Source organism: Hippocampus zosterae, chromosome 18 (genome assembly GCF_025434085.1).
Source record: "Hippocampus zosterae strain Florida chromosome 18, ASM2543408v3, whole genome shotgun sequence".
NCBI lineage: Eukaryota > Metazoa > Chordata > Actinopteri > Syngnathiformes > Syngnathidae > Hippocampus > Hippocampus zosterae.
The window spans coordinates 15,913,890-15,941,047 of NC_067468.1; the positions used below are offsets into that span (position 1 = coordinate 15,913,890).

The following is a 27,158-nucleotide window of genomic DNA, read 5'->3' on the forward strand; positions in this document are numbered from 1 at the left end:
TGGCGGCAGTTGGGCAAATTTCAAACTTAAGGCCGATGCGCTATTATTTTTTCTTGTAAAAGTTTCAGTCAGGGCGCGAAAAAAAAAAAAAAAAAGAGACGCGTGACGGCGTGTGCATCGATTGAGCGAGACCAGCGCTGTTAACTTCGGCCGCCGTTTCACGACATCACAGCGACGTCACCGCGGTGGAGCGGGCCGAGTGGGCGTGGCCGGGAATCGGAGAGGAGGGAAGCGGCTGCGGGAAGGGGGAGGAGCGGGAGACGGGGCTCGGGGCGCCAAGCGAAGAAGATCCTCCGGGCCCATCCGGAGGGAGGGTCTCCGCCAGCCCGCTCAGCTGCTCCTGGCGCTGGCGTATGAGGTCATCGAGGTTCCGTTGGCGAATCAGGAGGGAGGGTTTGGCGCCGACAAAATGGCGGTAGTCTTGCAGCTGGCGTTCGCTGAGGTAGCCTCGCAAGATGGCGTGGACCACGCGCTGCCGTCGGTCCAGGTTTTGCTTCAGTTCCCGGGCGTCCTCCGTTTGGCTGAGGAGCTGAGAGCGCTTGTGAACGAGGGAGTCCTGGGGGGGGGAAGAGCGAAAATGCTGACGTCACTCGAGCCCGGCGACGACTGGCGTCACCCGTACGAGGATTTCTCACCCGCTCGTCAGAAGGCTCCTCCTTTGCCAGCTCTTGTCGTTGCAGAGCGAGCAGAGATTTGTCAATCCTCGACAGCCGACCGCACAGTGACAAGAGCAGGTTGACGATTTTCTCCAGATCTCCTGTTTTAAAAAAAAAAAAAAACTTTATCCGAGCCCTCAGTTATCGGCGCTTTGCCTATTTCGAAGGGATTGCCGTACCAATGAACATGCTGTACTTGTCCCTCTCATTGATCTTGCAAAGTTTGTGCACCAGAGAGTCAAGACTGGCCCCGAGCGCCTGGTGGCGCTTCTGCTCCTCGCCCAGAAGCTCCTTCTCTCGCCGCATCGCCGCCACGCTGCACCTCAGAGCCTCGCACAGCTGCGCCTAACAAACGGGAAACGTTCGCATTTCACAGCAATGATAGGCGAACCCCATTTCATGTGCCCCCCCCCCACTGTCGCTTTTTCAACCTTTCCTAGGCTCAAGCATGCCCGCAACCCTCCCGAGAATAAGCGGATTAAGAAAATGGATGTGGGGTCCCCGTTGGGTTCCGGGGGCCCTTAAATTGAGGTTCCGCCGTCTTTGGATTCTGCGTTGTGTTTTGTGTTTCTACCTTCTTGCTATTGAGCTCCTTCTCCTCCATCTGCGTCCTTTGATCCACTTTTGCATGGACACCATTCTCACTCCTGGACAGGATGCAACACCCGCATTTAATGGCCACAACAACAACAACAAGAAAAAAGAGAGCAAAGTCTGAGGGTTAAACAAGATCCAAAGGAAAATAACGACCTGTCATTTAACGGGCTCGCCCTGGTTTCCCGTGTGACTTTAGCACCCGGTCTGCTGTTGTGAAAGATCTCCTCCACGAGCTCGACGGGCGATCGACCCTGCGACGTTTCCAAGATGGCTGCCAGAGAGCCATCCTGCATGACCTGCGTTGAGCGGAAACAGAAGAATTAGCAGCGGCAAGGAAAAACTGGGTCATCTGCGGAAGGGGGCTGAAAAACAAGCGGCCTTCAAAGCCGAGACGACAGGAAGCACTTTGTCTCGCTGGAAGTTACACAAATTCATCTACGGAACGTCTCCATCTCTGATGTTGTGACAGGTGAGCGCAAAAAATAAAATAAAGCAACATGGCGTTTGGTACCCACCAGCTGCCGTGCCAGCGTTTCCACTCGTAGCTCCTCCGCCGTCTTTTCCCTCTTGGGCAGCGGCTGGTACTCGACGTTCAGCGTTTCGTCCAACTGGAGGCCGTCCATGCCGGACGAGGTGGACGTGAGGGTGGACGTTCGCGGCTTGGGCCATGCCGCAAAGCTGGCGCAGGGTGGCAAGAGCGCACTCCTGAGCCGGCTTTCATTTCGACAACGATATCAAAGTGGAGAATGGAAAAAAACCAACCTGGGTGGCGTCTGTAAAGAGCTTTTCTGGTCCAACTCCAGGAGAGGAGCGGGAGGCGGACGGAAGGCTTCCGTCAAGTCGGTCGCTTGGAGCGACGGAGGAGGAGGATTGAGAAGAAAGACCTCATCCGAGTCTTCACTAGATAGTCCCGCGGATGTTGCCGCCGTTTGTTGTTGACACTCTGACCTCTTCACCGAGGGAACGTTCTCAAGGCCGCACCGACGAGACAAAGAGGAGGGATGCGACTCGACGTTGCCGGCGTCTTTCTCGTCCGGCGTGGAAGCAACCTGGAAATGAGGCGGCGGGGGCGACGACGATGTCGCCGGAGACTTGATGCTCGCTTCACGATGGCTTCCTCTTTCCTCCCAACTAAATGTCCTCTCTCCGCCAGCGCCATCGCTAGCGTCCTCTAATAGGCCGCCATCGCTCAAACTGCGCCGCGCGGGTTTGTCCGTCGCAAAGGCGTCGAGGCCGACGGCTCCGACGGCGCCCGGGAAGGCGACGGCGTCCGGATCGGCTCGACTCGGCGCCTCGGCCGAGCGGGAGAGCGGGCAAGGCAGACCGACCGAGGCGGCGAGAGACGACATGCTGTGGGCTCGCTGACGCTCGGTGTTCCTGTGACGCTGTCTGTCCCTCGGTGGGACGGGGGAGCGGGAGAAGGCTGGATCGAAGGAGGAGACACAGAAGGATCAAAATGACGGCATCCGGCATGCCCCCCCCCGCCGCCCTCATTCTGACGTTTGTATGGTGCGAGTAGCAAAGAGTGAGAGACGCTCACCTCCAGAAGAAGAGCCGGCAGGCCGGACGCGGTGAGGATTGTTGTGAGGAGAGGCGAGGCCCTCTAGTGGCTGCTTGTCTCCGGCGCTGAGAGACGCGACACGGGAAATTGTCAAGAGAACGCAGACACGCAAGGTACAACGGAGCAAACGCTTGACTTTTCTGGACTGCGGGCCTTTTTTTTTTTAAAGGGTGCAAGTGCATATTTGTGCCATCGTACTTGCGTTTGTCTGATTTCATGCACAGTCGCGCGACATTCTTGCCATTTAGTGCAGAGTCAATTTGTTCTTTGGATCAAGTTTTTGCGGACGTTGTATCGGTCTGTCGTGGTGAAGAAGGAGCTGAGCCAAATGGCGAAGCTCTCAATTTACCGGTCGATCTACGTTCCAACCCTCATCTATGGTCACGAGCTTTGGGTCGTGAGCGAAATAACGAGATCCCGGATACAAGCGGCCGAAATGAGTTTTCTCCGCAGGGTGTCCGGGCTCTCCCTTAGAGACAAGGTGAGAAGCTCGGTCATCCGGGAGGGGCTCAGAGTCGAGCCGCTTCTCCTTCACATCGAGAGGAGCCAGATGAGGTGGCTTGGGCATCTGATTCGGATGCCTCCTGAACGCCTCCCCGGTGAGGTGTTCCGGGCATGTCCCACCGGGAGGAGACCCCGAGGAAGACCCAGGACACGCTGGAGAGACTATGTCACCCAGCTGGCCTGGGAACGCCTCGGGATCCCTCGGGGAGAGCTGGAAGAAGTAGCTAGGGAGAGGGAAGTCTGGGCTTCCCTGCTAAAGCTGTTGCCCCCGCGACCTGGCCCCGGGATAAGCGGTAGAAGATGGATGGATGGATGGATCAAGTTTTCCCACCATCATTCAAAATTGTCCTTTCTTTCGTTTTTTGTTTTTTTTTTCAAGGTTGGCTTGCGTGAGGAGCAGTACATTCACCAGCTTGCTATTGCAATATATCAACAAGATTTGTGCAAGAATCCACACACACACACACCCCCATACAGAATTCCTAAAGTGACCTTTGCCCTTCACATTTGGAGACTAAACATATTCGATGGCTTTGGCTTCATAAATCCCAGCGCACTGACGTTGTTTGTTTTTTCAGCGTCGGTGCCCGGGAGTTTTCTCTTCTTCCTCCAAACACCATCGTCCTCGTCCCTCAACTCCTTCGCGCTCTTCTCAACTCCTTAATTCCATCGTGTTCTCTTCGTAGCGCTGATTCATCTTTTTTTTTTTTTTTTTTGCCATCATTGATCTTCCTCCGGGCGGCCCGGTAGTCCAGTGGTTAGCACGTGGGCTTCACAGTGCAGAGGTACCGGGTTCGATTCCAGCTCCGGCCTCCCTGTGTGGAGTTTGCATGTTCTCCCTGGGCCTGCGTGGGTTTTCTCCGGGTGCTCCGGTTTCCTCCCACATTCCAAAAACATGCGTGGCAGGCTGATTGAACACTCTAAATTGTCCCTAGGTGTGAGTGGGAGTGTGAATGGTTGTTCGTTTGTGTGTGCCCTGCGATTGGCTGGCAACCGAATCAGGGTGTCCCCCGCCTACTGCCCGGAGACAGCTGGGATGGGCTCCAGCACCCCCCGCGACCCTAGTGAGGATCAAGCGGTACGGAAGATGAATGAATGAATGATCTTCCTCCCTCTCCTGATATAATTTCCGATGCATAATCTCTTGCGTTCTCCTACCCAATCATGTTCTCCTACCCAAGCCTCACTTGTTTCAGTATATTGAAAAAAAATAATAATAATTGATCACACATTCTCTGATACACACACACAAAATCATGTCAAAGGGAATCGAGCAGTCCGACGATGAGCGATGAGGATGCGGATGCGTTTGCGGTACCTTTCCTCAGTCTGAGCGCAGCGGCGCTGCGGCTCACACGCAAAGGCATCGAGCATCTTCACTTGATCCGACGCGTAGTCCTGAAACACACACGCGGCAGTCCGCTAGATTTGGAAGATGCAGCCAAGGGGGGGCACCCGCTTCAAACTCCGGTTTGCCAGCCCACGCGTGCCAATGTGAGTGACAAACGATGACTAATAAATGCAAGAATAAGCCGCAAAAGTATCAAGAAATGTCCAAAATAGCTCCCGACGTGGAAACGGGGGGGCTCAGAGTTCCATGCGCCCAGATGGAAAATGTTAATAGCGGCCGACGTCACTCTAATGTCGTTTCCTTTATTTACCAGCAGAGAAAACGTCCGCAGGGAAACTTTAAGTGAAAAGAGCGTCTCTGTGTGTCTGCCTCAAATGTTGTTTACGCGACACTGATGCCGCCGATAAGCTACGCAGATAAAAGACAAGTTGGCCTTTTGCTGCCTTCCACGAAGGACTCTGCGGATGTCGGATGTATACGTACGTGGCCGTTTGCCTTTTATCTTTCCTATCAAACGCATCAAACGGCGGCGCCCGGCCGGCAGCCCCCCCCCCGGCCGGCCGGCGGCACCATACAGGAAACCGCGAGGATTTGGGCTATTTCCTGTGCGGCTCCGAACAAAATGTCCCCGAAGCCAAATGTGCGTCGGAACATTTTCGACGTTTCTCGACACATTTGGGGACACAAAAAGTGTCCATTTCCTGCAACGTCAGTCCCTGCGCGTTACCTGGCGGAGTACGTCCAGAGTGGGGGACGAGCGGGATCGAGAGTGGCTTGGGATCCTTTCCTCCGACCGCTCCAAAAGGTCTTCAACGGAGGCGGATTTACCGGAGCCCAGCACGGACCCCACCATGGCCAAAGACCCGCCGGCCCGCTCGGGGTGGAGGGGCTGCGTCTGGCGGGGCCCCGCCGCCTGTCGCGAATCTTTCGACCCGGGTTTATCGGAGCCTGCGTCTCGGGCCAAATGATGCGGGAGGTGGGCGATGGAGGTGCGGCGCGCGGGTGGCGAGTCGCCACTAAAAGGAACACAAAATATCAAACGAGGATCAAACGGCAGCGGCTGGAAGCGATTCAAAAATGTCCTCCCGGCGGTTTGAAGTCGACTCGCTTACCACGGTTGCGACGGAGCCCTCGGGGCGGACGCTCTGGCCGGATGGTACAAATTGGACGCCAGGCCTCGCAGGTCGGCTCCCGGGGAGGACAAGTGACGCCTGTCACTCGAAGAAAGGCTGCGATCCAGGCCCGAGTCTTGGAGGGAGAGCAGGCTGGAGGTCGAGGAGAGGCTGAAGGTGTCTGGGGGGGTAGGGGGGGGGAATTCAGTCCAAGAAGCAGAGAAGAACAAAATAGAAAGGTAAGCATTGTACTTTTTTTTTTTTCACGACAGGATTTGTTTTGCGATGACCCGAAGAAATCCAATTCTGACTTTGCAGCTTCGCTAAGATCTAAAGAGCATGAAAAAAAAAAAGGGCAAGGAGACAAAAACCGGAGGCGTGCAAAGTATGATGTCCAAAAGAGGGCGGGGCAGTTCGATAAAGTGCAGGATTGCAAGTGCGAATTGCGCCAGGGCGCCCCCACCTGACTGGGAGGCGTTTTCCGACTGCAGATAAGCGCTGAGAGGCCTGGGCCCGGCGCGCTCCCTCCCGTCGTCTTTCTTGGCGTTTCTCTTCCTCAGCACGTACTGAGCCACGGCATCCTGCTGAAGCTGACGCAAGTCGGGCCTGGACACGGCGTTGTTTGCGAATCCCAGTTCGAACATCTTGCGCCGGTCAGCCACGCTGGTCTCTAGCAGGGAAGGAAGATAGATCGCTCTCGTTTCACCAACGGAGCTGAATACAAGCTCGCCTCAAAACGAGGACTGCACGAGTCTAGCTGTACCACGCGTATCCTTTGATTTACCTCCCCCAAGCCTGAAGAGACCTCTCTCAGGATCCGAGATGCCGATCTCGTTCATGTTGTCCGGCTCAGAATAGGAGCGTTTCTTCTGGCCCGGGGTGAGACGTTTGCGTCCGCCGATTCGCAGCGCGGCGGGAGGTCCGACGGGCGCGACGTCGGGCAAGGCCGGGGGACTCGGGCCTCGGATCTCCGGTCCCACCGCGTGGCGCTCTTTCGGAGCGTGAGGGGATGGCACCGGGGCGTGGCCAACGACGCCCGGGGGTTTGGGCATGGTTTTCGGGCCTTTCTTCTCCGAGGGGGGAGGCTGATGGCCGCCACGTGAGGCGGGATTGGGGGAGGGAAGCGCACGTGAGGAACGGACGGGGGCGCAATTCTGTTTCAAGGAGGTGGAGCGCAGGACCTTCGATTGCGCCTCTTTCAACGAGTCCTTGTAGGATCTGCTTGAAGACAAGTTTCCACGTTAGGACTGGCCCACGGTAAAACGGCGGGCCTGCCGACGTGACCTCCGACCTGTGGAAGGACGCGTCCTGCAAAGCGCCCGACGCGCCGTGGACGTCTTGCTTCCATAAGGTCGCGCTCTCGTCGCCTTCTCTGGGTCCGGCCAAATGGAGGCTGCTTAGGCTCCTCTCCAGGGCTGAGCTGGGATCGGACGCGGTCCTGAGCAGAGCAGAAGAAAAGCGCTAAGAAAATGCACAACCCCCCCCCCCCCCGAAGGCCCAATAGGCACCGACACAACACATAAAATAGAGCAACGTCACGAGCCCACCTGTCTTTCTTGCAATGGCCGCCGCCGCCTCCTCCTCTGGAGCTCATCGTTCGGTGGGCTTTGGTGCTCCTTTCCAGCATGCTTCTGAGGTCCTCCGCTCCACAGGGGGCGCCGTGGCACTTGTCAAGCAACTGATTCTGAATGATTGAACCATTGCAACTTAGTGGAGCAAGATCGGTGGATGGATCAGGATTTGCGAAGCTTGCAACGCCAAATGGCCGAGACGCGTTTCTTGGGTTTGTTGGACTCACCCGGCGGAAAGAGCTTTTGTGGTGGCTATGACTGATGCTTTGACTCCGTTGCTTTCCTTCTCTGTCACAATGCTCAAAGCGACTGACCCTCTCTAGGACAGAGAGACTACGGGTGGGTCCCTGGATACCCTCGCCCAATGTGTCGTTGTCATGACTACTGGCAGAGACGGCACCGTTTGGGCTGGTGGAACGCTGTACCTCGACCAGGGCATTCTCCAGACGAGTCAGCGGGTGTTCTTTGTCTCTGTTCTGCTCTTTCTGCTCCGCGTGATGGTAATGAAGAGCTGCTGAGTCACTGTGGTGACGGGGGGAGGAGTGTTGAGGCTGAACTGCCAAATGGGAAGGGGGCGCTTGTCCCTGCGCGACTCTTGAGTACGACACTGGCTCTGGATGGACGTCGGGTTGCTCTGGCAGTCTGAAAAGAGAAGATGAAATTCGTCATTCGTGTGATGGGGTGGGGGGTTTATAGCGCCAATTTGCAAATTAGTCATTTCAAGGCACTTTTCACAAAACCCCAACAATGAATGCCCGTGACCTTTGACCTCTCAAGTGGCACGGCATTAAAAAAAGAAGCATCATCATCATCATCATCAGTTTGTCACTACATCTGCAAGTTTAAATTCAATTCTTTCGGAGCGGCGTCATCTGAGACGGACTGGCGCAAAGTCGAAAAGCGTGCCGGGGTCTGACGAGCCCACATTTCAATTTGCTTTTGGTCATGTCATGCGTCCTCCGGGCCAAAAGGAAATGGACCACCCAGATTTTTATCAGCCAAAGGTTCAAAAGCCCAACGCTGCGATCTTATGCGGGTGTGTTAAGGCATCTGTGAAGGCACCATTCATCTTGAAATATATACACCGGTAAAATATAGACCCCTGCCAGTACTTCAAAGTATTAGGGTGTATTCTAGCAGTAATATTCTTCTCGACTTGTACATACCTTCTCACGTGCCCCCCCGACTGCACAGTTGTGTAAGGATCCCTCCGCTCTTGGAAGGTGTGGGGTCCGAGGGTCAAAGGTGACCGAGTTTGGGTTTGGGGATTTAGGAAGTCTTGTTCCTGCAAGATTCGGTTGTGGGCTCCTTGGTTCGAAAGCATATGGGGGTGATGCGGGCTGTCGGCCTGAGGTTCCTGCTGGCGCTGAAACGCGTTGGCCCCCCCCGCTTGGCTCTCGGATCTTCCTGCAGTCGGAAAGGCTCTGTTGTGACCAAAATGACCGTCCTCCTGTTGATTCCTGATAGAGTCGGAGGAGAAAGAGAAGATCAGAGTCTGGGTGGGGGGTGGGGGGTGGTTGAAACACTTTTACGCATCCGTCGACGGACACATCAAATCGTTACCTTGGTGGGTCGCGCCCTCTGCTCGGCGTTGCGGCACCGGGCAGAACGGCGGAGTGGAGGTACGGTGATGAAATGTCCATTTGGTGACCTTTATCAATCGACGGCGCTTTTCCATCCCGCCATCGCTCGCTGGCTTCCTCCTCCTGTCCTCTGACCTTCGGCGGACCTTGCTGCTGTTGCCGCTTGCCGTCATTGGCCAGAGCGGGATAAACCCCCGAGGCGGATGACGTGGGACTCGAAGCGGGCATCTGCGCATAGTGGGGTTCTGGCTGGGCTACGGGGTAAACGCCCGTGGGGAGAATCGGGCGTCCTGATTGGGGGGCCCCGCTCGTCAAGCTGGCGGAAGGTCCGGAAGGTGAACCTGGCGGGGAAAAACCCTGTCGGGGCTTTGTGGTGGGACTGCTCTCTGGACTCTTTTCGATGACCGTGTGGAGCTGACCATCAGTCAAGCACGAGCCTTTAGCTGAAATTGCAATCAGGTAAAATCTCAACCGATCATTGAACCCTGCACTGGCCGGCCAATCCCAGATAAGGCATCTTGCATATTGATATTGCTGAAAAAGTGGCAGATTTTGGTTCTGTCTCTAAACGTAGGTGACTTTTTTTATACCGTACCTGTGCTTGAGGCGAGTGGCCCACTGGAGTGGTGATAGGAGCCCTTCTGCAGAGTCCTGTTTGGAACGTGACCCATTAGATGAAATGTTTCAGTGCAATATACAGACTGATGGAAAAATATGTGGGGAAAAAAAAACGCCAATTCTCTCTAATAAAAAAAAATACACCAAAGAATGCTAATTGCCGGTCTGAAAAACGGGTCCGTTTTTTTTTTGTCAGCTGGGAGTCGCGGCTTGGAGTTTGAAGCGGATTACGTGGGACAGGAGAAGTGAACTAATCTCTTTTCGTCAATGGATGCTACAGCTTTGTGTTTGCTTTCAAAACTTAGCTTGTAGCAGACGTGTGCACATTTTCAGCATGACGTCTCTGATCCACTGGAGAAAGGACACTTTGATCCTCTCCTCTTTCATCTAGAACTGCTTCAGACAACAAAGTGTATGCAGAAAAGTGGTGAAGATTGCACGACTGTCTCTGTCCTATGTGTTGTGTTGTTATTTTTGTTATTTTTGACTTCAAAATGGCGCCGCGAGAGTGGCTGCCTTTCCAGCAGCTCCTATTTTTTTGTTGTTGTACTTCTTCCTTTCATAACTTTGCTGCTGTGAATCTGGAATTTCTCCATTGTGAGACTAATAAAGGTTTTCTTCTTATTCATTCAAAAGGCGTTTCCTTAGGAAAAAAGCCAACGGGCTCACCGATTAACCGGCCGGGGTTGCTCCACGCTTGACCAAGAGTTGGGCCTCTCGTGGCTCTTGATGGCCGCAAAGCTGTCGCTGCGCCGCGGTGGGGCCGGCGCCCCCTTCAGGTTCTCATAAGAGCCGGGACTGCTTCCGGGTGCCCATATAGGACCCACGCTGTGCCTGTTTGCAGCCAGCACGCCGCTACTAGCGGCAGCGCTGCTGTTGCCGCGGTAACAGACGCCACCTAATGGCAGCAAGGGTTAAAAAAAGAAATCAATCATAAATGCAAAGCCATCCGAAATGACCAATCTTGATGGTGGTACTTTACTTGGCGGATCTCTGCTGTGGCCTCCCTTTGCTCCTTCCCCACTTCTTGAATCGTCGTTATGGAGCGATAAAGCCGACGGAGAGCTCGGCTCCTGCTCCTGCTCCTGCTCCTGCTCGTTTCCCTGCTGGGTATTGTAAAGCATCCGTATGTAACGTACATCAGCATGTTGCATCTCTCCGCTTCCTCCTCTCTGGGGGACGGTGTCCAGTGAATAGGAGCGCTCGGGACTGAAGGGGGGAGCGGAGGCCAGGTACTCCGGAATACTGGAGCTGGTGGAGAAGGAGGAGTATGCCGAGTCCCGCTTGCTGTGGAGGTGATCGATGCTGTTGGAGGACCTAGAACGAGACGTGACATTCGTTCGTGGGTTCGGTTGAAACGCAGCCTCGGACGTGTCGGATTTTGATCGGATTAAAAATCTTGATACGAACCTGGCAGACGATAGCTGTTGGCAGGAGGAGTACGCAGGGTGGGGGCCACCGTGGCTGTGATGGCCCAGCGTGTGGTGGTGGTGGTGGTGGTGGTGGTGGTGCTGGAGGTGCGCAGGCGCAGGAGGATCCAAACTCTCCATGCTGCCTCTTGAGCTGTACTGGTCGGGACTCTTCCTCAGGTAGCCGCCGTCTGATTCAAAGCCGCCGCCCGAGAGGTCCGTGGTGGAGGCGCTGCTCAACGCGCACAAAGAATATTTCGGCAGCATTAGGCGGGGAACCCAAAAAGGACAAAAATGCTGTTGGCGCTACGAAATGGATCGACAAAAACATGTCGGGAAGGTCAATGGAAATTGTCCCCAGGTGTGATCGTGAGCGCCAACGGTTGTTGGTCTGAGTGTGCCCCGCGATTGGTTGGCAACCGGTTCAGGGCGTACCCCGCCTCCTACCCGAAGACAGCAGGAACAGGCCCGAGCATGCCCGCGAGACCCTCGTGAGAAGAAGCAGATTGCAAAATGGATGCACGTAAGAAATAGAATTTTTTAAAAAACGTCTCCATTTTTTTGGAGTCAATCTTTTAAAAGTTTCAAAATCTTGATAAATGCGACGATTAGTGAGACACGGACCGAAGATGAGTTTTCGGGTGCTGCGAGGCGAGCGTGTGCATGTGTGGGTCGTGTCTGCGTGTGTGCATCGACGTCCCACTTTGATTCAGCAACGCTCCCAAGCGAACACAACGCAATTACTGCTTTTGAAAAGAGGCCAGTCTTTGTCGTTCGCTTTTTTTTTTTTTTTTTCTGTGTCAGTAACTTTTCCTGCTTCGGGAACTTCTGTCAGTCCCTCTGCCTCCGTCCGCCGTTTGTTACGTGACGTGAAAAACAACTTTCAAATCCAGAATGCCTCGGTCTCAAGTTAGCGTAGCAGTCCAACGGTCGTGTCCGTCGCGTGCGTCTGTTGTAGGGGGGCGAGTTGTTGCCACGGGAGACCCCCGGAGGTGACGTGGGGAGGGAACATGAAGAATTCCCCCTCTCTTTGGGTATTAGCGTCAATGCCCCCGCCTAACAAACAGAGTCATGTCACAGCCTTTCACTTCCATTTACTGCCGTTTGACAAAAACACTGACGTCACTTTGACCGATGACATCAATCTGCCGACCGACGGCTCCTCTTTACGTAACGGACGCGTCGCCGCGCATAGGCCTCGGTTTGAAAATTGTCACGGCTGATTTTGATTTTTGATTTTAGAAGAGTCCACCAAAGACAAACCAAGCACACACTGACCTCGCGTGGTAATTGTGATGCCAGGCGCTACTCATGGTGTCCATCCCTTCCTGCTCTGACTCCCGCTGACCTTCACCCAGCTTTGTCGAGTGCCACGAGTGAGGACGGGACGCCGTTTCACTGCGTCTGTGAGGAGGTTTGCGCACAAAGAAATTGTTTTTTTTCAAACACGTCATGAAAATGAAGAAGAAGGATGGATCTGCACGGGACATTTCATTAGGTACGGCTGCAGAAGCTAATCCCAATTCCAAATTCACCGCGTGTGTTGTGCCAATGCGTGACGGCAACCAAATATCCAGCACCAAAAATCTGAACTCATTTAGAGATTTTGTAAGCAGAGATTTTTTTTTCTTTTTTTTTTTTTCCCAAAGACCAATCATGCCTGTGACTTCACATTTCACATCACTGTGGATACGTTTGGCTTTCCGTATTTATTCATGCCGACAAACAGGAAACGATGCAATCTGCATAATGAGGGGACAGCTACGTGAAATCATGCATGTTTCAGAACCTCGGGAAAATGCGTAATGACAGGACGCCACTGGCAAATGGCACATACAGAGACAAACGACCAATCGCACCCTCATTCACGCCGTCACACAAGTCAGGGCGAGTGGACCACGACACCATCGGCGACCCCCCCTCCCCCACATATATACATTTATTCATAAACGCATATTGAAATATCTATCTATCGATCGATCAATCTATTTGGGTATTTCTTTAGATCGAGTCTTGATCAGTTCAATAGGACGTGCCTTCCAATATGTCAACGTTTCATTAAACACGAGAAGGTGAAAAAAAAGGTCGCGTATTTGATGGCAATTGCAATATTGAGCCGGCAGGCAAACGCGCAGCTGGATTATTTTTCAATTTTTTTTCAAATTGAGCAATTTTTTCTAATTGCTCGACCCAACTAACAAATATTCCGCTTCCCTTCAGGAGTCTGCTCCGAAGCGAGATATTGCTTGAACGTGGAAACGTTTAATTGGATTCTACCAAATCATCCGCGAAGCGACACAAGCATAATCTTGTACCGATATTACGAACGGGCCGGCATCACACGTTGCTCCAAAAGAAATCAAGGTGAAGCGTTTTACCTGGATGTGAATCTGAGGACTTTGGAAATGAGGCCAGTCGCCAGGTTGTTGACGCTCGCCTCCGACGGCGACCGACACAGCGCCCCCTCGGACCGACCCAGCGCCGCTTTTTTCTGCTTCTTTCGAAGCTTCCTACGATAGAATACCTCCAACAACTCCATGGCCTCGCTTTTCACCGCTGGCTTACATACACTTAAAAGCTCTTTGTCCTGCCAGAAATGATTTTTTTTTTCAGTCGTATTTGATCTGCAAAATTTGGTTCAGCTTCATATGAAACCTTCAACCTTTAGCTGCCTTCCGCACCCTCTCCCATTTCCCGTCTCAAACCGAATATCCAGTCTCTGGTCCCTTCTCGACGGAGAGTAAAACTTTGACCACAGAAGCGAGCCCCCTTTGCAACTCCTGCGTCTCTTCCCTCCGACTGCTATCTTGGTACTGGTGGGCTGGAGAGATTGGCAGCGTTTTGCCCGCTGACCCTCAGCGCGTCGAGCAATTGAAGCAATTACGAGTCATTAGGCTGCCGCATGTTAAAAGCATGAAGTAAACATCCCTGCTGGATGCTAGCGATGGATGTGCGGAGAGAGCGGAAAGAAAGAGAGAGAATGAGTCGCGGGGAAGGGCGGGGGAATGGAATGTGATAAGAGAAAAGAGATAGTGGCGAATTTCAAGTTTTTTTGCAGGTGACTCTCTGCTTCAACGAGCCGCCATCTTCAACTGTCACTCGAGCGGTTCCAGTGTGAAGCGGTTTGGATGAAAATCAACACCCGACATATCTGAGAATGTGCCCTTTGCAGGTCAGGGATGAGATCCTGCCCCAAGCGGAGGAGTTCAAGCCTCTCTGGGTCTTGTTAATGAGGACTGGGCGAGGAGAGATCATCGAGTAGATCGGTGCGTAGGGTCTGCGTAGGGTGGAACGTGGGAATGGATTTGGGTTCTCCCGCAAGAGCTGGACGAAGTGGCTGGGGAGAGGGATGTATAGACCTCCCCACGTAAGAGGCTGCTCCGGTGACCTGACCCCGGATGGACAACCTCCCTGACATCTCAACCATTAAGAATGAAAATTGCATTGCGTGAATTTCCAACTTCAATTATTATTCGGATATATAAATCGCGCATCACTTTGACTTGCATTTTTATGTATGCATATTCATTCATTCATTCATTCATTCATTCATTCATTCATCTTCCGAGCCGCTTGATCCTCACTAGGGTCGCGGGGGGTGCTGGAGCCTATCCCAGCTGTCTCCGGGCAGTAGGCGGGGGACACCCTGAATCGGTTGCCAGCCAATCACAGGGCACACAGAGACGAACAACCATTCGCACTCACACTCACACCTAGGGACAATTTAGAGTGTTCAATCAGCCTGCCATGCATATTTTTGGAATGTGGGAGGAAACCGGAGCACCCGGAGAAAACCCACGCAGGCCCGGGGAGAACATGCAAACTCCACACAGGGAGGCCGGAGCTGGAATCGAACCCCGTACCTCTGCACTGTGAAGCCCACGTGCTAACCACTGGACTACCGGGCCGCCCTATGTATGCATAGTGCCTTATAAATAAAGTTTGATTGATAAACCAGGTACACATTTATCTTGATGTTGTCCCTCCCCGTTTTTACTCCAACTACCTCCACTCGTATGACTTCAAGCTTGAAATGGGGGGGATGGGGGGGGGGGGGGGTGAGGGGGTTTGGGGGGGGGCTTCCGATTAAATTGCTTTTTTATCTAGCCATAGGAATGATATGGCAATGCGACGGAGGGCAGATTACTACAAATGGTGCAATTACGGTTTTAATGTGGAGTCTCCCCGAGTGCTCAGACCAAACACAAAGTCTGTTTTGCCGTGGGAAAGCCAAAAAGAGCAATCTCGCAGATCTGCCCGGAAATCAAAATAGACGTTTGTCAAAACACGCACATGAAACTATGTTAATAGCCGCTGCGTGTGCGGGTGCACGTGAGGCTGTGCGAGCCTGCCATACGTGTGTGTTCTGTCAACAACACACTTTTAAGGACCTTGTATAATCACCTTTAAGGACCCCCACAATGAGTTGAAAGACTACAGTGACCATTTCTTCAGTCCAAGTGGACGCGCATTCCACAGGCCCGGTCGAGTGTCCAATTTGTATTCATCGCAGGTTTGAAGAGCACAAAAGTAATGATTGGGATGAAACAAAACCTAGCGGGCTCTCGTGACAAAATGGCTCGAGACACATGGTTGCGCTAATAGTTAGGCGGGACATGAGGCAAGAGTCACCCGATCAAAGGAAAATGTTTGGATTGTTTCGGTGCAGTGCGTGTGTTGAAAGCAATTATGCCATGAGCTCATTTTGAGAGAATGTGATGACTCGGTTTTCAGAAACATCAACTTGGAAATCACTGAAAATAGACGAGCGGAGGAGGACGGGCTCGGTGAGAGAAGCGTGACGCGACAAGGGACGAACTGTGATCAACACCGCCGGACGGGGAGGAGGAGGAGGGCGCCAGGTGGAGAAGCGGAGAAAATAAAAACGCATTTTGGGACACCAGAAAAACGAGGACAAAGAAGAGAGGATGTCCAGTCAAGGACTGAGGGTGAGAGATGGACAGATAAAGGGGAGAAGGAGAGGAAATGAAAGGAACGGGGAATCCTGTTATCAAATGTCCCTCACAAATGAACACCCAGCCTCGTGGGGCTTGGGTCCACTTCCTGTTTTTGGGCCAATCACACACGAGGATCCTCCCCGCCCGTCCCCACCCAACGTTATCTGATGTCAGCCCTGAGCCAAGGGGTTTGCGGGAGAACAATAAGAGACATTCTGCTCTTTCTTCATCTGAAAAGCGGAAAATCCACGTCTTTATCCTGAAGATCGTCGCCAACATGTACTGGGCTTCCTCCCTTTGTCGCGGGAACAGGTTTTGTACTTTGGGGGTAACCGCAAGTGCCCATTCTCTTGAGCAGTTGACAACGTCCAAATGACAAACACGGGGCAAACAAAGCCCGCCGTGCGCTAAGGCGTCTTCCCGTAAGGATGCCGTAGTCTGTCACGAAGCCATCCCGCTAACGACAAAGTTACGACATCGACGGAGGTGACGGATGATTGCGCAAGCAGCAGCGTCCCCAAGTGCATCCGAGTTCCTCAGACCCATCCAAGAATCCACATCAATGGCTTAAGTCACGCTATAGCGCCATCGTGAGGCTGCGATGGTCCAAATCGTTGCAACGCACACCCACGAAAACACACACACACACACACGATCTGACCTCCATATTAGGATGAAACTGGCTGCGGACGAGCGATCGTATTTATAGACTGTTTGTGTGGAGCGAGAGAGAATGACAAGGAGGGGAAGGTGACCGCTTTGACAAACGGTGTTAAGATGAGATGCAGGACGCCGACACCATTCAGAACACAATTTCTGATCCACACGTTTTGTTTTTAGAGTCTTTGCGTGCTGAAAAATATTTACTGATTAAAGAAAAAAAATCGTGAGCTATTACGAGCATATCAGAGGGTAACTAACACCTTTCCAGCAACACCTTTGTACAATTATTAACAAAGTTATCAGACCCTTATTTCTAACTTCTAAAAGTAACCGAGCTAGCCAGCTAAAATTTGTGACTTATGTAAATTTTTCGATTTATCTAGTGGCGACACAACTTGACCGTGGCACTGACCGATTGGATTCCAAGCGGTGGCGATTCATGAATTTTTAAGCACCCGGGGACTCATTTTTCAACGCGGATCATTCGACTCCCCACACACACTCAACCGACGTAAACAAAGCCGCCGACGAAGAAGCGGCGGAACATTGTTAGGAGATCGCCATGGAAATATCGTCTGTTTGAACCCTGAATCCCAAACACACAAGTGGAGTCGATAAATCCTCCGACACTTGCGCATATACAAAGAAAGCGTAGCCAGGACATCCTACCGCAAGGGGTCATGACCTGCCGAACTGGCGCGAGTCCCGCTTCGCCGACAACGCCTGTACCACACGTACAAATCAAAGAGGATTTCCGCATAAAAGGCGCTCCCGTTTTTGTTCGGTAAGCGAGATGACTCATTTGACAGCTGGTCACACGCCGCTTTGCGTCGTTCATCCGGCGCGACCGACCTTTTGAGTGTCATGTACCTGTTCTTGATGCGTAGCGGGACCCCTCCCGTGGAACATGGTCGGCTGCGGCGGCTTGTTTTTCGTTGATGCGGTGGTGCCGGTGGCGGTGATGTGGAAGAAAGAGGAGGAGGTGAAGGGGCAGAAAAAGAAGAAGGATATGAGAGAGGTGAAGACCCAAATTCCTCAATGTATCCAGGATCAAATTCCCTAAGGAAGGAAAAAGGAAAATGATTATTACAACGGGGGATCACAAGGGAAACAATTTATTATGTGCTTAGTTTGAATTTACAATCGCATTCTTTCCATCGCTTTGTCAAGTACCATTCATTTATTTTGCTCTTTCACAACAAAGACCGTTTTGCCTTATTGCTAACAATCCACACTCGCCGTGTGACAGACAAAACAAACCCGTTTATTGTCTTCGCAACCCTGTGCGCCAGACAAGACGTCTTGTTTTGTTCCTAGTTTCAGCTTTTTTCTTTTTTTTTTAATCAGCACAGTCGTGTGTACTGAATCCTCCTGATCAGTGGCAGTAAAAAGATTGAATTTGGAACTAAACAGCTGAAGTTGTTTGATGAAGCACTCAGACTCTCATGTAAATCATCATCTCATACTCCCATCACACATTCAACCACCGATTGTCAAATATACAGCCAGCTAGCTAGCTAGAGATAGCTAGAGATAGATAGCTAGAGATAGATAGCTAGATAGCTAGCGATAGATAGCTAGATAGCTAGCGATAGATAGCTAGATAGCTAGAGATAGATAGCTAGCTAGCTAGAGATAGATAGCTAGATAGCTAGAGATAGATATCTAGCTAGCTAGATAGCTAGAGATAAATAGAAGATAAAGATAAAGATAAATAGCTAGATAGATAGCTAGCTAGATAGATAGCTAGATAGCTAGATAGCTAGATAGATAGAAAGCGCAAAATGAACCTTGACGTGATGGAATTGGAAGTCTAAATGGCAACCATACTACAGCGTGCCAGAATATCGATCGGTCACTGCGATAATTCGGAGGAAGCCAGAAGCAACTGTAGAAGAAAGCGTTCAGATATATTGAACTGGTCCATAGTCGGTAGTCAGCTGGATGTACAATATGTGACCATCATGACTAACGTTAAAACTCAAAACCTGGAAAGCGCACCGGGAAGCTGCTCTTGGAGAGGTCAGCACCGATTGTCGCGATATGCCAAAATGAGCCAAAGGCACAAAAATCTGATCTGAAGGGACTTTTGTGGTAGGCGAAATAGCATGACACCTTCTTGTGATTGGCCACTAGTCATTCGTGAGATTATTCGGGAGCTCCAAAATGGCATTGCTGAAGAGACAATACATTGCAATCACATTTGTTTCTGGCATTTCAAAAATGTTTTTACAAGCAAAGACAGTTTTTCCCACCACCTCCCATTTTACATGTGCTTCGCCGATTGTACAGAACTCCTCCCAGAATGCACCAAATGAACTGCGCTGCATTTTTTGCACATGAAGCAGACGGAATCCTGGTTGCGCCCAGTTAGCAAATTGCCGTCCACATTTGTTTGTGAGCCTGCTATTGCATTCGCAAACGTTGAGTAAATCAGGTCCTCGCTCCTCTCATGAGTTTCAGTCGCCCTAAATGCCTTCTGCTACTTTTGTTTATCTATAAACGTGGTCTTAAATTACAAATATAGAAATGAGATTACAGATGCAGATCTGCACTGCAAAAAAAAAAAAAATGTAGTGAATTTTATTTAATCAAGTAGCTGCATGAAATAAAATCAAACGTTGAAGAAATTTCCCTCCTTGTTGCACAACATTTGGACGGGCGTGGATGCAAACGCTTCATTTTATTTGGTTCGTAAATGAATCCATTTTACTCGACGATACTGCGTTGGCATATTGACGGTGAACACTTTCTACTAATTGACTTGGTTTGACTTATGGAACAGCAAGTCGATAGTGAATAGCCTCGCAATCTTTCTACTATTTACTTTGCATCCATTGTGAGGGTTAAGAGACGAGTGCATTTGCACGCTCATAAAAGCTTCTCTTGATAAACTGCTGATTTAAAGGCTGATGAACCTGTCAAACTCATTGCTTTTTTGTAGGGGGGGCTCTTGTTGTGGAATTTGACCCAGAAAAGAAAGAAATTCCCTCGGATCCGACTAACTTTGTTTTCTTGAATGCTGAATTTTACAATGACAATAATAAAAATGATATCCAAAACATTACTCATCTCATCTCAGATTTTGTTTTTTTCTGTTCAGCGCCATTGAAGTGTTAAACAATAAACATGATTGTTGTGCGATAACAAACACATCTGTCATTAATTTAGGTCAGGGAATTTCTGTTACACCACCCGGGAGAGGTCTATGAATCAGCAATTCTTTGAGGCGGAAATAAATCCTGAAGCAAAAAAAAAAAAAAAAAAAGGAGGTGCGCGGAGAAGAGGCTCAACGTGAAACCTGTTCAACTGGTGTCAGGAATGTGGAACACCCTGAAATCTCCTCAACAGGAGGCACCGTGTTGTCACATTCCACTCGCCATCATGCGCGGACACACACACGCACGAAACATCCGGAGGTGAAAAGCGGCGTACGCACGCCGGTTGGCCACTTTTAAGTTGCCAAAAATCGCAACGAGATGGGACGCCAACTACGGAACAGGGAATAGGAGGTCCGTTTCAAGAATGGATCAAATGTCCCGCGACGACACAGACAATGCTAGCTAGCTTTTGTTTTGTTTTGTTTTCACTCTGTTCAGTTTTAAATGTTAATGTTGATCCACAATGCTGCTGCTGCTCCTGCTCGCAGTAGGGAGCACATCACTGCTACTCTGGCATCCCTCCACTGACACGTTTTAGAGTTCTTTCTTTCCTATGATTTGTTTTCAAATCTTGAAATGACTCTCTGAGCCCCCCCCCGCACCTGCCCGCTGCCTCAGGGCCGCTTAGTCGACACCAATCAGGCCATCAAGCCTTACGTACACCAAGACGATGCGCCAAGGCCAAGGTAGCAGTTGAGTGTCATTTCCACAATCCTCGTCTGCCAAAACAACTCAAATACGGGCGTGAACAAACACCCGCCGCAATCTAAACAACACAAAAGCAGAAACTGTCACGGAGGTGCCCGATATGCAACATTTGAGGTTTTGTGGATCATGAATTTAAGGAAACAAACAGCAGCAAGCAGAGCAATGGCGGCAACTCGAACCAAACAAGATGAAATCATTCATTTTGAAAATGTGTCTTATGTATTTTTTTGTGGTTCACGTGTTTGGTGGAACGGTTGTTTCTGACGCGTGTGTGTGTTCGGTCATCACGGATACGTTCATTTGGAATCGACGTGCTTATCAAATATAGAATAGCACATAGGTCGACGCTTGCAGGGAATCTACTAAAAAAACTCGCATCATTGCTTTTTTTTTTTTTTTTTTTTTTGGTCACACGGTCAAAAAAAGAAAGTTTGTCCCTGAACCTAATTAGAGGTTGAACATCACGGTCCCAACATAAAAGCTCCCTCTGTGAACTACCCCGTCTTGAGAATCTTATTAAAGAACACCCACGGATAGACACCCGTGCAGAGTGGTTGTCCCGGAAACGGTTTTGTTGCGCTTGTCCCCGCACTGACTTCTTCCTGTTCGTTTTTGGGCCAGAGAAAGTCAAACATTCATTCGGCTTGATTACGACAAGCTGGCACAAAGGAAGAGAGTCAGCGAAAATCATTCAATGCAAGAAGAGGGGGGGGGGGGGGGGGGACAAATTGTAACCTATACAGAAACGCTTGACTTTGACTTGCCATTTGGACGTACAACCTGCAAAAGCTCTTCATGTATCCAGGGTCTTCGTTTGGATTTTAAGAAGAACAAACTTCATCAGAACAACCACAATTTCTCCACACCTCATATTAGCAACACCTGCGCAATCCCCGAAAGGACCCGTCGGAGTCGTTTTAAAATGCTTACACAAAGATAACATTGCTTTGTTAACTATTCATTGATCGAACCATTCGTCCATTTTGATGTCCTTATGAGGGTCATGGCTGTTGTGGCGCTTTTTCTTCGCCAGTCAATGACGAGGCAACACATTTGTGGACAATTTTGAGTTTTCAAAATTGTTTTGGGAGACGTCTCGCGCTAACGTAGAGAGAACTCGCAAACTTGAAGAAATAGAAAATAACATCGTCTGTATTTTTAGGGGGCTTTCAGTGGCAAAGAAGTTCACCGCATCAGCTGAGATGTGACTCACATTTTGGTTTGTACCCAACAGTGGCCGCCAAATCGATGTTTTTGTGTATGATTCAGGCCGCATCAAGGCAAACAACAAGCAGCTGCCACACAGGATGTTTTTTTTGTTTTGTTTTTGTATTTTTTGGGGGGCTGAAGGGAAAACAAACGACAAGCGCAATATAACCCCAGCGTAGTGCCGACTGCTTCTAGGGGGGTATTAAATGACAAAACATCTGCAGAATGTGGAGCAAGGAACAATAGAACACGCCGAAACACACACACACACAGCGGCTTCACAAACGCTTACAAATCAACACAAGCCTGCTTGAGAGAGGAGCGAAAGCCTTCCGCGTTATGTCACATCAAAAGCTATCAAGTGCAAGTTAAAGTTTAAAAGACGGTCCTCGCCACGCGTTCGCTCCGACGCTGACCTCGGCGTAGGCTAACACACTTCACTTTCAATATAACCCGGCGCGCCAGACGTGCCGCATATGATCACGGCCGCTACACAAAATCAAAACCAAATGAATTGTTGTGATCGAATAATCAAATCCAACTCTCACGCGTGATACGATCGGCATTCAGCAACATACACTCAGTTTTACTTTCACTTAAATGGGAACGGTCCTCAGATGTCATCTAAACGAGTTTATGTCCGACACACGGAGAGCAAGAAATATACACCGCACACCAAAGAACAAAATGGCACTTACAACTCTGATGCGACGGTCCTGGGGGGAAAAATAGAATGCTTTATTTTGAAGGCCTTGAGGCCATACTGCTCTCTAAAATGTTTGCGTGCGCCTGTTTCGTCCACTCTCTCTCTCTTCACTTTGTTCTCAGTTGTTTGTTTTTTTTAACCAACCAGGTTTGGCAGGAATGCACCAATCAGAACGGCAGTGCGGCAGAAAACGGAGGACAGACAGGTATGGTGAGTGACGCAGCGTTTGACAGGCGCGCGCCGACTTACACACCTTTTGTCTTCCTGCAATAGAGGATGAAGGATGTGCTCAACCACACATGGGGCATTTAAACAGTCACGCCAGTCAGAAAAAGTGAGCGGCAAATATCGGTACATCCCGCACGTGCCAAGGTCACTCTCGTCAACGGAAAATGTCGTGAATGACTCCAACTAAAATGGGGAGAAAAAAAAAAACACCCTTGAAATTAAATCGAAAAGAAAACTGCGGAACCCCCACCCCTCCCGAAAAGTTTTAGAAGTTACTAAAAGTAAATACTAAAAATAAATAAATATGTCGTTTTTTTTCATCTTTGTTAGTTAATTTTCTGGTTTTACTTTCAATGTATCGAGTTTGGCATTATTGTGCGGCCGTACAGAAGAAAATTAACTCGAGTACGCAAGCGGTTGTGACCTTTTTTTTATTTTATTTTATTTTTTTTTAAATCTTGTGCTCCATAAATAGCTGCAATAATAAATAATAGAAAAACTAGCAAAAACTCAAATGAAGCATTTGAGGGGGTGGGGAAAAAAATGAATAAAAAGGAATAGAAGATACGAAACTCACATTTAAAAACTCACTAGAGGAGAATTTAAAAAGCTGATTAAAAATTAACCATCACAAAAAAAAAAAACGATTACAAGTCCGGCATGCACAGAGACTTGCGCGGTAACAAACTTCCTCCTTTAACTAAATATAATTCACGTGTGCACTACGCATTCTTTTTTCTCACAATTTAAAACCGTTCGCCGTTGTTGGAATAACATGGCGGTGACATGAAGGGTTAGCTCTTCTCCATGTGCCCTGCGGTTGCTCAGCAACCGGCGCCCCCTGTGACCCTTACGAGGACGAGCCAGTATCGCAAATGGCTTTGTGGAGAACACATGTCAGCATCCGCTGCGGTTTGTTTTCTTTCTCCACCTCAGCTCATTTCTTAAAGTGAAGCGGTCATCCGCATGGAACAATACAGCTTTTCAGTCTACGGAGCTTCCCGGCATCCTTACAATTTCCTCTCCCCGTAGCCTATTGATAAAATACAGTGTGCGAAGGAGTACGACAACAAAGTCCAAAGGTGAGGGCAGCTCAAATAGGCCGCAATAAAGTTTGACCTACTTTACAAGTCTGCGACGCAGTACGAAGCGGAAAAATGGCTCCCAAAGTCAAATTCCAATGACAAAAACTGAAACTCCCTAAACTACTGCATGCATGAGATTGATATGACCAATTGATATCATTTGGCAAAAACACACTCCGCTCCATCCACGGGAACCCTACAGCAAGTTCATCAGCCAGACACACTTGAACTGTGATTGTTTGGAGGAGGAGTTCTCATGAGATTCTTGCCACACCTTAACACAATGCCATGGGTGCTACGACATCTGTCGGAGTGTGTGTGTGTGTGTGTGTGCGCGTGTGAATAAATTCCCGCGTTGAGTCAGTCCTCTCACTGGATCTCCAGAAAATAAAAACTGCAGTGGCAACAGAAGCTTTGCAAGCAGCCGCACCCCAAGCCCAAGCACATAGCAGCTAGCAGCTAGCAGGGCATTAGCATGAATTCCAAAAGATGCTTTTACGGAACAAGACGCCTTTTAGGCAGCCACGTTATTCCTTTATTAGCCTTTCTCATGGCTGATTTCCAGAACGTGTGGCGTAATAGCGCGCAGCCTTGGAAAGACGTAAACATTCTGTCGGTGGGTGACCAAACGCTATTTGCGGTCTCACTCAGGGGTGTCCAAACTACGACCCGCCATCCATTTTTCAGCAGCTCGCGACATGGTTAAAAAAAAAAAGACAAAAAATTTTAAAAACGGGCCAAACGCTTAGTTAAGAAAGTTGAAGGTGGGCCGAGTGAGAAGGGAGGGAGTACTGTAGAAGTGTTTGCCTTACAGCGGTCGCTCACCACTTCAAATTTTGCGGCTCGAGTGCCGTTAAGTGCAGAGTTGGATCTATTCTGCGAGATAAATGGCAGGCATCCTTACCTGCGGACGGTGATCTGGAGAGTCTTGTACGATCCTTTGACGAGGGCGATGGCTTCCTGACGATAACCTGTCAGGTTGATGCCATTTATGATGCGAATCTCATCCCCCGCCTGCAGTGGGCGCTCCAAAGCGTCCGCCTTACCGCCCTCTTCTACCTGCAAACGGACAGATTTTCTTACACATATGCACGGATTTGGTCCGTAATTAAAATGCCGTTTTTGTCATACGTCTGGATAGGAAGCGCATGCATGCTCTTATGGGGGCCCTTCCAATAGCGCCGATGAAACATTGGGAGTTGCCCGTCCCTGTTCCAAAGCATTCGGAACTTGCGTATCAGCAGCGCCGAAGCGCTTTATCGGTCCTTCTGATGACACCTCATAGCAGCCTGTAGCTGAGCGAGCTAGCGGACATGTACATGTGTCTGTTGAGTGTGTGTGTGTCATGTCAAGGTCACATTGTCTTGTTTTCTCTGGTTGCCTGCGAGATAGTGTGTGTCGATTTGGTTATTCTTGGTTGGAGTGGTTATGCCGAGAGACCGGAGAGGGACTGTGGGATTCACCGGCACTGCTCTTTGTGCAATGTCGTCGGTCAGGACAAGTATTTTGGTGTGTAGTTATGGGCGCAAATAAAATGCCATGTCAACTTGGTCTCGTTAGTTCCATTCATGTCATGAGACCTCCAGATTAAACTCATTAAGACTATTTAGCCTGAGCTGAAATGTGTGGAATAGGTGAGCCTGACAAAGACGAAGAAATGTGCTGATGATAAACAATTTCGGATTCAAAAGTGAAATAAAAGTATCTGAAATGACAACTACAACAGACGGGCAAGGAACAAATTAGACAGTTTTGAGGTTGTGTTGGGGTCATACGAAATGGGCTATCACAAAATAAAACTGTTCGTGTCTCCCACCCCAAAAAAAACCCCACATAATTCACATTCTTGTCCTATTATACAGGCTTTTGGCTTTATTCCCGGGAAAACACCCTCACACATAGCTTGCCCGCTGTTTTGCATTTTACTAAAATGAGGCCATACCGGCATTCAGCCAAATAATTACTTTGTTTTTAATTCCAATGAATCTAGGATTTTCTGTCAAATGTGAATAAAAACTGAATACAATCCTTTGCGATTCTTTTACAAGTCACAGTATGTTCAATTGAAGACACTACAAAGACACGATACTTTATGTCCAAACTGATCAACACGATAGTCATGTTTGTTCTTCAGCTGCTCAACAGTGTAATGCGCCACACGTTTTTAATGGGAGACATGTCTGGACTGCTGGCAGGCCGGTCTAGTACTCAGACCCTCAACACACCAGTTAAAAAAGTATTACATTAAGAATTGTAATAATTGTTGTCGCTAAGGGGCAGTAAATTAAATAATAGAGGCCTGCGGATATTGGCGTACGCTCTGCTTGTAAATGCTGATGCTGCATGTGTTTTAAAGTAGCAGTTGTTTGAAGGATTATAATGACATTTGATCCATGCTAATGCTGTTAGCGTTTCACAAGACTGCACTGTATATGTCAACTTAAAGCTAGCAGACTTTCGATAAATGAAAATGTCTGGTTTAATTCAACATTTTGGTATTTAAATCATGTTGAATTCTCTTTTGTGTGTATTAATATAACGGTGTTTCCTCATTTGGCGATGACAACTCAACAGCTTGGAATACTTTTTAACTACATACTTTGACTCTTGGGAGAACCGTGTGAGGGAGTCTTCGTTTCTTCAGTGATGTTACACGAATCTCCCGTTTCTTGACAGCAAGAAAGCGAGAACGTACTATGGAATTAGTTTTGTTGCCCATCTATTTCGTAACACCTGACACTAATTCCGATTGTAGACTTTTGTCCTTGGGAGGGACATCTTTCAAAGCGTTCGCGACATTTAGTCACTCACATCGTTGAAATCGTCGTACCAGCAGGCCAACCACTCCACAAATGAACATTTTCGACATGGATCGAAGGCATTGACATCGCCGTACCTTGGAGATGATGAGCGGCTCGCCGTGCTCCAGGCCACCCTGAAGCGTAAAGCCCCACGGCGCTCCACCCTGCAGCTGGGCCTCCACGAGCGACCAGCCGCCTCTTCTTCCTCCGCCCGCCGCCTGTTGCCGGAGCCCCGCCCGGCCACCGTCCATGCCCGTCAAGGAAGCGCTCCTATCCGGCTCACCGGTCCTCAGGCCGGCTGCGAGCGGGCGGACCGCGAGGGGGGGCACCGGGCTGACGAAAAGCCTCTGTCCTTCACGAGCGCATGACCGTCGATCATTTACAACTCCCGGTGGAGGAAAAGCAAAGCAGGAGGTTCCCCGAGCACCGAGTTGCAAAGTGCACAGTGCATTCCTGAAGCGCGTAGAGTGGCCAAAGATCCGGCAAAAAACAACACCACCACGCTCACTCACCGGCAAGACTTTGCAACAGTTTGGCAAAACCTTTGAAAGCTCGCCGAATGGAGGAAGGGATCGCACTTCAAGATAAACGGAGGTCAGCTCCGGGATTCGTCCAAACAGAAATTCAAGCCGCTCTTTCTCTCTCTCTCTCTCTGCGTCTCGCGCTGCGTCCCTGTC

At 49.9% G+C, this 27,158-nt stretch overlaps 1 protein-coding gene across 1 annotated transcript; it reads right to left on the reverse strand.

Moving 5' to 3' along the window:
- Window positions 1-116: 116 nt before the first annotated feature.
- LOC127591183 (protein Shroom3-like) lies at window positions 117-27,158 on the reverse strand. Its single transcript, XM_052051065.1, has 26 exons — window positions 26,577-27,158; window positions 24,585-24,739; window positions 17,454-17,642; window positions 12,241-12,366; window positions 10,964-11,194; window positions 10,536-10,870; window positions 10,223-10,451; window positions 9,531-9,586; window positions 8,916-9,378; window positions 8,519-8,812; window positions 7,580-7,994; window positions 7,329-7,465; window positions 7,073-7,219; window positions 6,566-6,999; window positions 6,245-6,451; window positions 5,782-5,962; window positions 5,397-5,685; window positions 4,637-4,716; window positions 2,794-2,879; window positions 2,016-2,676; window positions 1,769-1,931; window positions 1,407-1,549; window positions 1,231-1,303; window positions 836-1,001; window positions 636-757; window positions 117-556 (listed from the first exon to the last, which is right to left on the reverse strand). The coding sequence occupies exons 1-26, from the start codon at window positions 26,730-26,732 to the stop codon at window positions 167-169; spliced, it is 5,928 nt and encodes a 1,975-aa protein (XP_051907025.1). The 5' UTR covers window positions 26,733-27,158; the 3' UTR covers window positions 117-166.

Excerpts from the sequence above, each read along its gene's own strand:
- LOC127591183 (XM_052051065.1), bottom strand. The coding sequence starts at position 26,732 with ATGGACGGTGGCCGGGCGGGGCTCCGGCAACAGGCGGCGGGCGGAGGA. Across the intron at positions 9,379-9,530 it reads GCCACTCGCCTCAAGCACAG|CTAAAGGCTCGTGCTTGACT; the intron begins GTACGGTATAAA and ends TTGCAATTTCAG. Across the intron at positions 557-635 it reads AGGAGCCTTCTGACGAGCGG|GACTCCCTCGTTCACAAGCG; the intron begins GTGAGAAATCCT and ends TCCCCCCCCCAG.